The sequence below is a fragment of the Triticum dicoccoides genome, chromosome 1A (assembly GCF_002162155.2).
Source record: "Triticum dicoccoides isolate Atlit2015 ecotype Zavitan chromosome 1A, WEW_v2.0, whole genome shotgun sequence".
Taxonomy (NCBI): domain Eukaryota; kingdom Viridiplantae; phylum Streptophyta; class Magnoliopsida; order Poales; family Poaceae; genus Triticum; species Triticum dicoccoides.
Genome location: NC_041380.1, coordinates 141,895,181 through 141,907,516, shown reverse-complemented (window position 1 = coordinate 141,907,516; position 12,336 = coordinate 141,895,181). Strand labels below are relative to the sequence as shown.

General features: G+C 46.4%; 2 protein-coding genes across 2 annotated transcripts; one reads left to right on the top strand and one right to left on the bottom strand.

Annotated features, from left to right (window-relative positions):
- The first annotated feature begins 218 nt into the window (after positions 1-218).
- On the top strand, positions 219-2,093 carry LOC119367777 (pentatricopeptide repeat-containing protein At2g13600-like). Its single transcript, XM_037633189.1, has one exon. It carries the CDS (start codon positions 264-266, stop codon positions 1,776-1,778), a length of 1,515 nt encoding a protein of 504 aa, XP_037489086.1. The 5' UTR covers positions 219-263; the 3' UTR covers positions 1,779-2,093.
- Positions 2,094-3,703: 1,610 nt separating this feature from the next.
- On the bottom strand, positions 3,704-6,193 carry LOC119367766 (phenylalanine ammonia-lyase-like). Its single transcript, XM_037633181.1, has one exon. It carries the CDS (start codon positions 6,023-6,025, stop codon positions 3,899-3,901), a length of 2,127 nt encoding a protein of 708 aa, XP_037489078.1. The 5' UTR covers positions 6,026-6,193; the 3' UTR covers positions 3,704-3,898.
- Between the last annotated feature and the right edge of the window lie 6,143 nt (positions 6,194-12,336).

Here is a 12,336-nt window from a genome sequence, read left to right as displayed (position 1 = left end):
AATGGAACAAAATTCGTCCTGGAAAAAAGCAGGGAAATACCGCTCCAGGAAAAACCAGTGGAAGAAGGTTCCTACAATCGGTGAGAAAAGAATTACCTGGTTTTCTCGAAGTGGGCTGAGCCTATTGAGCTCAGGAACAGACTTCAAAGGCCTAAAGTAATTGCCCCCACCCCTAAAAAAAGTAATTGTCTCCAATTTAGCCCAGCAAAAAGCTTTCCCCCACCGTTCCCGCGAGACAGCCTGTACGTCGTGTGGCGTGTCCGATGTGGGAGTGGGACGCCACCTCCCTCGCCGGCGCCCTCAAATCCGCCGCCACTTGCCGTTCCACTCCCCATGTCAAACCCCTCCACGCTGTCCTCCTCAAGCTCGGTCTGTCGGCGTCCGCCATCCTAGCTACCTCACTCGCGCATCTGGCACTCCGGTGCGGGCTCCCTGGTTACGCCCGTGCTCTGTTCGATGAAATGCCCAGACGGGACGTGGTCTCCTGGACGTCCCTCATCACCGGCCACGCTCACCAGGGTCTGCACGGAGACTCTCTCGCACTTCTGCGGCGCATGGTGGAATCTGGTGTTGCTCCCAACGGGTACACACTGTCCGGTGGGTTGCTCGCGTGTGCCGGGGTTGGCCAGGCCGCCCTTGCTACCGGGAAGGAAATTCATGCCAGGGTTGTGAAGATGAGTATGTACGGCCCGGTCGATTCGGTTGTGGAGAACGGGGTTCTTGACATGTACGCGAGGTGCCGGAATGTTGACTATGCGAGGAGAGTGTTTGGGGTGATGGTGGCGAGGGACATTGTTGCGTGGAACTCGATGATGGCCGGGTATCTCGGGAGTGGGCAAGCTGAGGAGGCTCTGGGCTTGTTTGCGTCAATGGTTTCTTGTGAGGTTGGCGCAGATGGCTTCTCGTATGCCATAATTGTGGATGCGTGTGGGGAGCTGGCGTTGTTAAAACAGGGGATGCAGGTGCATGCACGGGTTCTTGGTGCAGGATTTGATTCTGATGTGGTTGTAAGGAATTCCTTGCTGGATATGTATGCAAAGTGTGGATGTGTTGATTCAGCAGAGCTTGTCTTCAATGGGACACCTTCATTAGATGCTGTTTTATGGACTACGATGATCTCAGCTTATGGCAAGTTTGGTCGTGCACAAGACGCGGTATGCTTGTTTGATAGGATGGCACGATTGGGCATCAAAAGAGATGGAGTAGCATACCTTGCGGTGTTGTCAGCTTGTAGCCATGGCGGACTAGTTCGAGAAGGTTGGCACTACTTCAAGTTTCTGTTTGATGGCCAAAGCTCGGTTAAGTTGCAGCCTGAGCACTACGGTTGTATGGCAGATCTAATTTGCAGGAGAGGTCACCTAGAAGATGCTCTTGAATTCATTGAGAGTATGCCGTTTGAGTCGAGCATTGCTGCTTGGAGTGCGCTACTTAATTCCTGTCGAATCTATGGGAATGCTAAGTTAGGTCAGCTTGGAGCGTCCCGTCTACTCGAGCTTGATCCAGAGAACCACAGTAACTGGGTTGCTTTATCAAGTATACATGCATCGGAGGGCGATTGGCATGAGACATGGATGATCAAGGAGAACATGAACAGAGAGTGGGTGAAGAAAGAGCCTGGATGTAGTTGGGTCGAGTTGCATGATGGAGTTCATGTATTTCTAATGGCTGATCAGTCTCACCCTGAATTGGTTAATGTACTGCAGACTCTTGATTCTTTGAAGGAAGATATATGGGTGATGCCTTCAAAACCATGGACAATTTCTTGTGATGCTCTTTGATCAGAGCTATTTTAAATCTTGTTGAATACTGGACATTGTCCTACTTGGTTGTTTTCCTTAGAACTAGTGCTACTAGAGCTGTCAAATAGGGTGTGAGATGAAAATATGTCCATGGAAATTTGGAATTGCAGCAAGAGGATAAGTAAGGTGATACGCTCCGGTGACTTGCTTATGTTTTTGTAGATTGCGCAACATGCGGCCGTTTTCATGATGCTGCTTTCAATTGACCATGAAGAAGTTTTTTTTATAAATTGAATCGTCGATACAGATGGATATATTGTTCCTTTCATAAAAATAGTAAGATTTCATCAATACAAATAAGTGCTTTTTTTTATTCTAAAGGTATTTTGGTGGATTCTACTTTGGATTACCCTCCTATAGCTCTTGTTTCATTTATAGAATTAGAGTACATGGATTTTTTTTCATATGGACAACTTTTCATGCAATTTCACAGGAACTTTTCTATTGAGCCCAACCTCATGGAAAAAGGTTTTGTTTCTATGATGACTATGACAATGACCTAATCATTCAAGAAAGTTCATGTGTTTTTCTTGTGGTTCAACCAAACAACTTCTATTACACATTCATGAGTTTTAACTACTATAGGGTTCGACACGCCATGACATTCAATTCCTATGTTTTTCCTATTCTTGTGTGTTTTCAAATCCTGCAAAACAAAGAAGCCCTAAATTTGATTAAAACGAAAGTTAATCCTTTGTTACTGCCGTAGAAAAACTTGCATTGATGGCCTTATAGGATGTGAGATAATAATCCTTAATTTCATTGGTCTTATCTTTTTGTACTTAGGCCTTGTTTGGTTCCAAATAAGTCACCAACTTATAAGTCGAAAAGTGTAAAAAGTGACTTATTTTGCCAAACGGACCTAACTTATAAGTCACCCCAACTTATAAGTCATAAGTTGCTCCACCTCAACTTAAAACTTATAAGTCGCCCCTTTTTGCATGAGTCCCACCACCTTTACATAAAAAACAAGGTGGGAAGGTGTGCTCAGGTGACTTATAAGTCAGGTGACAACCAAACAGGCATGACTTATAAGTCACTGGTTTTAAGCCACCTGATTTATAAGTCAGGTGACTTATTGGAACCAAACAGCCCCTTATTTGTAAGTATCTGCTTAGTATGTTGTTCGACTGTATGGCTATGGCTGTATGACTGTAAGGGACTGATCTCTGTTTTTCCTACTGCCTTTTGTTTTAAGAAAAATCTAGTCAAGAAGGAGGTGCTTGAACAAGATTGAAGTGAAGGTCCAATTTCCAAGATGGGCCAGGTATTCTGCCAACTCTTAAGTGTAAGCCCTTCTGCTAAAAAATGTGTTCATGTTTCAATGCAAACACAGTTCTGTTTGTCTTTGTCATATGTTTTGATTGCTAGACATCAGGACACCAATGACACATATGAGATACATAGTGTTGGACATTGAATTTTCTTCAGTCAGGATAGTTGTTCTTCACTCCATGAGGGTCAGACTGTGCATCTGAGACATCTTCATGCTTTGAGTATATCGTGTTGACCTAAGGACCAAAATTCTACCTATACAATAGAACCATAGCAGCCATACTTGCAATGAGATATTTGAGGGCGGATGTTTGCTGAGACCAAGCAATGTGATGCAAAGCATATACTTCCTGTCGCTGGATGTTTGCAGTAAAATGATTTAGCATTTCCATACTTCAGAATGATTTCTACTTTGATGTATCTTACAACTCATCATAGTATCTTGGTGTATACTTTATGGTATACATTTTGAATACTCTATTATAATCGTAATATGGATTAGAGGGAGTAATATAAATATTTGATGCCAATCGGAACCTGGTGTTGTTTCTCTTTATATTGCAATGCAATGTGGTAACTATTATAATTTATAGTACTTGTCAATACAGCAGTAGACCGCCTTCTATGGATTCATTTGAACAAATTGAACATTTGTCATGAAAATTTATACCCTTTCACTTACATCAGCATATGCTTACGCTCTAGCTCTGGAAGAACGTTGCATGCATCAACGCTTCAGAAGTTGAAACATAAAATAAAATCAAACAACAGTATTATCAGTTTTCAGAAATTCTGAAGCAGGGCATCTTCTCTTCATCTCCTGATTAGCAGATAGGCAGAGGCTCGCCGTTCCACTCCTTCAGGCACTCCAGCAGAGCGTCGATGTGCTTTCCCTGGTTCATGGCAATGAACACTTTGTCCACCTCCTCCCCAGGTGACCGTGTCTTCTCTCCGGTCAAGTACACCGTCCCTAACTCCTTGCGCACGAACCGGTACAGAGGGTATGACCGGCAGTCAGCGATACGGTTCGGTTCTGCGGCGGTGCCATTCTCCACTGCACCTCTAGCAGCCTCGACCTCCTGAGGCAGTGCCGCGCAGAGCTCCTGCTCGAATGTAGCAACCTTGGCAAACACTGAGGTTTCCGCGTTGCGCTCAGCCTCGCCGTTGGCCAAGGCGTGCTCCACCAGCACCGCACGCATCTTCTTCATGAGAGGGTAGTTGGCGCTGCAAGGGTCGTCTGCGTATGCAAACACCGCCTCCCGGTCGATTGTTTGAAGCAAGTCCTTCTCACAAAAACGAGCGTTGTGGAGGCCACCCATGTCATTTGTGATCAGGGTCTTCCTGGCTACTCTTGTGACACAATTCTTGACGGCGTTCTTGACATTCTCTTCAAGGTGGCGCAGGTCGATGGCTTGGCACAACGCAACCAGAAACGTAGAGGACATGAGCTTCAGAATGTCGATGGCCTCGGCAGTCTTCCGAGACGAGATTACTCCGAGGGAGTTAACATCTTGGTTGTGCTGCTCCGCGCTCTGGACATGGTTGGTGACAGGGTTGCCCAAGAATTGGAGCTCCGAGCAGTATGACGCCATGGCGATCTCGGCACCCTTGAAGCCATAGTCCAGGCTTGGGTTGCGGCCACCAGAGAGGTTGGAGGGCAAGCCATTGTTGTAGAAGTCGTTCACTAGCTCCGAGAACTGGGCAAACATGAGCTTGCCGATCGCTGCAATGGCAAGCCTCGTGTTGTCCATCGACACACCAATGGGCGTGCCCTGGAAGTTGCCACCATGTATTGCCTTTCCACGAGATACGTCAATGAGTGGGTTGTCATTGACGGAGTTGATCTCGCGCTCGATCGACTTTGTCGCTGCACGAATGACCTCAATTTGTGGGCCAAGCCATTGCGGCGACGTGCGGAGAGCATATCTATCTTGCTTTGGCTTCATCAATGGGTCGAGTTCACCAAGTTTCTTCGCAAGCATCATGTAGGAGCTGCCCTCCAGGATGTGCTCCATGATAGCCGCGGCCTCGATCTGTCCGGGGTGGTGCTTTAACTTGTGAGTCAGGTGGTCGGTGTACTCTGGCTTGCCATTCATCACCTCGCAGAACACGGCTGACAAAACTTCAGCAAGGACACCAAGGATGTTGGCTTCAAAGAGAACAATCGACGCGAGCCCAGAGCCCACCGCCGTGCCATTAACCATAGCAAGGCCTTCCTTGGGCTGCAGCTCGAAGAAACCATGCTGGATGCCGGCGATCTTAAAAGCCTCAGCGGCGTTAACTTTGGTGCCATCAGGAGCCACAGCCACGGCATTTGGGCGGCCAGTGACAAGTCCGGCGATGTAGGAGAGAGGGACGAGATCGCCAGAAGCGGTGATGGTGCCCCGGAGCGGCAGGCACGGCGTCACATTGGCGTTGAGCAGCATGGCGATCGTCTCGAGTATCTCAAAGCGGATGCCGGAGTACCCCTGGAGCAGGGTGTTGACGCGGACAAGCATCGCCGCGCGCGTGGTGGCCGCGGGCAGCACGTGGCCGTCGCTGCCGGTGCCGAAAGCCCCGGCGTTAAGGAACCGGATGAGCTCCCTCTGCAGGGCGCCGCCCTCCTTGGTCCTCCGATGGGAGGTGGCGCCGAAGCCGGTGGTGACGCCGTAGCTGTCGGTGCCGTTGGCCATGCTGGCCATGACCCAGTCGTTGCTCTCCTTGACGCGGCCGCGCGCGGACTCGTCGAGCTCCACCCTGGCCCCGCCGGACGCGGCCACGGCCGCGACCTGGGCGATGGTCAAGCTCGCGCCCTCCATGACCACCACCGGCCTGCGGTACTCCTCCACCATCCGCTTCACCGCATCCAGATGGCTGCCCGACAGCTCCTCCGCCGCTTTCCCCCAGTTGAGCGGGTCAGCAGCGCTCCGCGGCTTGGCCACGCACAGACCGTCGTTGCCGTTGCCCGCCATTGGTTTGGTCGAGGCTGCGTCTTGGAGTCTCGATGGAGCAGCTCGAGCTGGAGCAGCTGGATGAATGTGTGGACTGGAGCCGCCTTGGGAGAGAAGAGCTCGTTGGAGTAGGAGAGGTGGGGGATGCTCTTCTTGGATGGAAATGGAGGAAGAGGGAGGGATTATAAATAGGTGGCGCCTGCAGGGTGGGTGGCGATGGAGATTTGGTGTGGGCTGTGACCGGGATGGTTGTGTTGACCGCCGGACTTGGCCGGGTGGGCACGAAGGTGGGTTGGTGGCCTCGTGCGTGCGGGCCAGGAGGAAGAAGACGAAGAAAGGCAGCTGCTGCGACACTGGGATACTAATATACTACTCTAGCTAAGTGTCCGTGGGTTGCCACGGACTAACAAAATATATATACAAAGAGAAATTTCACGTGATGCGAATTTAAAGGCTATTCGCATGGGACGATATCTCATGGTTGTGATGTTATAGATAAACACATCTCCTCATCGTCTTTCAACCCCACTTCCTCGTTCTAGCCACCACGCGACTTCGTTCCTCCAACCATGCTTTTATCTCCTATTTCCCCGCCTACAACTTGCACGACATTACTTAGTTTCTTATTCAACTATGATAATTTTCCCCGGTTTTACATCCTCTTAGATTATTAATGGCTTGTGTACATGTTCTGAATAAGGACAATAAAAATGGACTCCCTGATCCATATTACAGGTAGTCCATTTTTATATACATCCATTTTAGTGACAGGTAATATGAATCGAAGGGAGTACTAAATTTCTAGCGAGAAATGAGAATTCAGCGCAATATCTCATACTCCGTGCAATCAATTTTGAAGATAATCTCTTTATAGCTTCGGTCAAGATTCGGACGCACATTCCACACAATAAACATTCTATATGGCGGGACTGATTAATTATCAATATATGTCTACAATAAAGAGAAGTTTACTCAAAATAATTTTCTATAAGGGAGGATAATTCGTATTAGGAAAAATAAAGATTTGAGTTCATCCCAAATTATCGCATATTGGGAAGCTTTTTTGTCAACTCAACATCTAGAATAAAATGACATTTTAAACACACACATCACATTTCAATATGAAGATAAATGGTAATTTTGAGCAAATACTGTTCTTGCAGATCTATCTACCATTGACACTATAAAAAACCTACTTGATATAACAATACAAAAATAATATTGATTTTTTTACCACAAAGTCACAAAGATCAGGGGTTCATTCACAAGCAGTCAGAAAACTGCATGCATTCTTAAAGCATGAATGAATTAGAAGCGAAGTCGTTAGATCATAAGAACATGACCAAAAGCCATGTGTATAACATTTAAAATTGTATATGTACATGAAATCCCATCAACATTTACAACACAGCAGCCATGCATGTATACGTAAGCAATGCAGTGAAAGAGAATTCTTTCCCTTTTTAAGGGAAAGAGAAGCCACAGAAAATCCCCACAAAAAAGAAAAAGATGACACGTGGTAATGGCGAACGTCGCTGGTACACGAGGGCACACGCGACCACAGGGTGCAAATATAACAACATGTTGGTACATGCCTCTGTTTTCTTTCTTTCCTTTTTGTACTCTTCTTACTTTCCAAGTGAACGTGATGGCTATTTCCTTTTATCAAAATATTCAATTCCTTTTAAACTATTGGGCTCTCTCCAGAAGTACCCAAGGAAGATATGAATCATTTTTTATTTCCTCTATCTCCACGTATTACTTGATTTTTTGGGGGGACATATTACTTGGTTGAGACGAATCAGTTGAGAAGGAATGGAAAGTTGTGATTGAGATTAATCGGTTGAGAAGGAAAGAAAAATTATTACCCCGTTTTGCTTTTTTGTAAGTTATTACTACTTGATGAGATTGATCAACTGAGATATGTGGAACGACTGTATAGGAAGGGAAACCCAGGAGGCGAGGAAGCGAACGACCTATTCACAACATATACATTCCTCTGCAACTTCGTGCATACATTTATTATGAATCTGAGTTGTAGGAATGGCAAGACTAACTTCACTTGATGTCTTCAAGCGTTGATAAACATCAAATAGTTCCCTTTACAAGCAATTTTTTTTACATCTTCAAAACCCAAAATGCCACCATTTTCTTTATTTCCTTCAGAAAGGCTTATCTTAAAATTTTGCCAAAAAGTTATTAATCAGAAATAACATCACAGTATATCCTCTTGATGAAAACTATCTGAATGAAAGAAAGATGTATTTTCTCAATATCATTATAGAAAGAATGTTTACCTGTTGTGTGATGTTCTCAATCCGATTTGATTGCTGTAAGAGAAGTTAAATAAAATAAAACTAAAAACAGAGCAAATAATCATCAGATTCCCAATATTTAACCGTATGTACCACATAGGAAGAAATTAGTATGCACATATTGGACATACTGTTCATACCATCAGACCGTATTCAGGCCATATGGCGACTCGGGCGGGATCTAAAACCCTAACTGCCGGGGGTCCCCATCCGTCCTCCCCTCCCTCCGCCGCCGCCGAAGGACGCCGCCGGCTATAGCCCGGGGCTGATGGCGGTGGCGGGGGTCTTCCCTCTTGCCTGCGCCGTGCGGGCGGTGCGGAGCCCTGCGGCGTGGGTGGCACGACCGATCTGGCCTGGCGGCGCGGTGGGCCTGCCTTCCGGCGGCGGCATGGCGGCTGCCTCGGCCAAGGGCGGCGATGGTGGGGTGCGGCAGCCGGCCCTGTCTCGGGCTGCGTGGCGGTGTTCGGCGGCGGCGGCCGGGTCTGCGGCGACACACCATCTGACCTCGGATCGGCGGTGGCGGCATGGAGGGCCTGGTGGTTGGGTCGGCACCATGCGGGTTGAGCCCTTCGGACAGATCTGATCTGGCCGGTGCGGCCTGCGCCATGTGCGGCGGCTCGGATCGGCGGCGACCCGTGCGCACAATACGTGATGGAGATTCTTCGAGCGGATCCGGGTGAAAACCTTGTGCTTGGCTTGATGCCAAGACCGGCGTTGGCGGCACCCTGTGGTGTCATTACCTTCTTGAAGGCATCGCCGTGGAGAAGCTCTAGACCTCTATCCGCTACCTCCGGGGGAACCCTAGATCAGTTGATCGGATGACGGTGGCGCGTTGGTGTCGTTTCCTCCTTGGGGGCGTCATTCTTGGAGGTGTACACGGGATCCAGGGACCAGCGGGCGCCTTTTTTGGTGGAGCGGTACTTCATCCTTCACATTGATGACAGCGGATCTCGGCGGCGTGGTGCAGTGGAGACTCGGCGTCCGATGCGCGGTGATGGACTCGCGCAGGTGGAGGTAGTTGTCTGGCGTCAAGGTGGGCATCGATGACAGAGTGGCCTGACAAGGTAGAAGTCTCAATATCTGCTCTGAAGACGGACCCGTGGAAGATGGCGGCGACGACACATGTGAGTGCGTCAGACCAGTTTATGCCCCAGACCCGGTATGTGGCTCGGCTGGGGCTTCTGGCTTTTGATGATAGGCTTAGGTGAGTAGACCGGGTATGTGGCCCAGGTAGCACCCCTTCATCATATGGATAGGAGTAGTGACATATGTTGCCAAGATGGCGGATTCAAGCATATTGTTGTAATACTTTGTAAGGTCCTCGAGAATAATCAATAAAGTGGCCGTATGCATCTCCCAGCTGCAGAGGCCGGGGGTCATCCTCCTTTTCTAAAAAAAATGCATAGTACGTAAAAAGGTGCATGTGTGCTGCCACAACACAACTTGTTTCATGAATTGTTACTTTAAAGAACTATTCAGTTTTCGAAAGATTAGCATAGACTTGAGATAGTGTTTGAATAAATGTAAAAAATAAGGAGTATAATTGCAACTCAAATTTCTGTGGTTAGAAATTCAGTGCAAGAAATGTACCACTAAATTCTTATGCTGCAAAGGAAATATGGAAAGATTTAAAATGGGGAGTAGTAAGGAAATAGTACAACACGGTCTTCTCCACTAAAACAAATGGCTATAATTTCTTGTTCATTGTATTTCTGAGAATAAGACATGTGTTCACCAGTCATTTGAAATTGGCTTCAAAATCCATGCGGTCTTTGATGTAAGATAGGTCACAAAGAAACACAAATTTCATCTCACAATTTGATACGACGAACCACTGGTTCATTTATTACTCAATACTTGCAAAATGCAACAACATCATAAGTATATATACTTCCAATGGCTACGTATGTGATTTTTGTACAGTATAGTATCAAAATGCAACAACATCATAAGAACAGAAATTGTAGCATAGTACTCCCTCTGTAAACTAATATAAGAGTGTTTAGATCACTAAAGTAGTGACCTAAACACTCTTATATTAGTTTATGGAGGGAGTAGGTGATTGTTTGAGATTAGAGTAATATAATACCTTTCTTGGGATGAAAAATGTATAATAACTGACCAATGAAAGCACTGTTTGTGAAAAGAAAACATATAGCACCTCGCAAAAATAGAATCTATGTATGTGTACAATACAATATTTTGTTTTAGGATAATTGCAAAATCACGACCATAATAGATGATTCTGAATATGGTCTGATGGTATGAACAGTATGTCCAATATCTGCATACTACCAATGTAAGCTAGCAATTATCAGAAAACGACGGTGTACGTGCGTGCGAGCTACAAAGGTAAGCAACTAATTCATGTCATATAATCTAATCTATAGCATTATAGACATAATCGGGATGCGGATGAGGATGCGAGCCCTCAGATGCATTCAGGGTCGGTCCTGAGTTTTCAGGGGCCCAAGGCGAACCTAGAATCCGGGGCCTTTTAGTATAAACAACAACAGAAGAACCATTATCTCTGCCACGAGTCAAGGAGTGACTTGAAGAAGAAGAGAAGCTTTGGGCCAAAGATGGCTTGTTCAAGAATGGCATTAGAGGGTTCGAGGAGCTAGGTAGTGGGCGGACGGACCGTGAGTAATACGCTTTAGTGTAACGGTGGAGTTGGGAGTGTAACGGTGTAAATATTGTAACCCAAGTGGATGTTTTGGGAGTCTCCCCCCTTCTTTAGTGAATGATACGCACACTCGTGCGTAATCGAGAAAAAACAACAGAAGAACCAATATATGTTATATATCAGGTGTATCAAAAATCACTACAGCTATCTCTGAAAGCAAATGTCCCCTCGAAAAAAAATTCTCTGAAAGTAATACTCATATCAAATTGCATACGCACATATCTTATAAATTTCTTATTTAATTCTGTGATGCATCAAAATAAATCGCATCCAGTAATTTTAATGCATTATATACCAGATGCCTTTTACTAGGTGACATGAAATGTTGAAATTTGAAGAAATAGTTGGTAACTGAAAATTAGCTAGAATCAACAGAAGTACTAAATCAATTAACAAACTCTTACCGATTATAAAGTCAAACTCATAAATTACAAATGCATAAAGCCCAATAATATGTCACTTCACAGTGTTCAGTCAGTCGACGATAATCAATGTCTTGTTGCAATAATGAAGACATGGTCATCATCTATATTTTCTTAGAAATCCTTAAGGCATACTCTTGTAAGCTACCTTCTCTAATGGATTCGTGTCGTGGCCCTGTGGACAGAGGGAGATTGCCGACTGCCACCTGGCATCACTGTGGCCTCCTTGTTGCTGTTCGCCTGACCTGTTCTGAGCGGTCGTTGCACCTGCAAGCGCTACGATGACGCATTGACGCGAGAGGTGATAGTGTCCTGGGCAGGGAATAGTGATGCGGTTAGGCAAGTCTTATGACGTCGTCAGGCGATCGAGGGATTAGAAATTTTCTTTTTGGATGATGAGAGATCGAGGGATTATATTAGGTAAGAAGAAGGCAATCATACCAATCAAGGGAAAACCATTACGTCCGTGATGGGGGTGGATTGTTGGTATCCAATTGCTATTTTGGACACAGGTCCAACACGGCAACACAGTAAGCATTCCCTTTTTTCTTCTCTAAAGACAGGCTTAATCTAGTTTTTTAGACACGCTTAATCTACATAAATGCACGCTCTTTGGGGCCCTATGTTCAGGAGGCCCGGGCAGCCGCCCCCCTGCCTCCCAATCAGAACCGGGCCTGGATGCATTGCCGTTTGCACTACCTCTTGTTTGCTAGCATCCATGGGTCCTGCTCGCCGCTTCAACTGCAACATCCCGGAGAGCACACCGACCGGCTACTGGTGCCTGGCGGGAGCACATGAGGGACGCCACGACACACACACACACATCAGCCAGCAAGAACAAACACACATGGGTTTCATAGTTGAGCAGGAGCTCAGAGAAACATGAATGGATTGCGTTGCCTCGCTGCC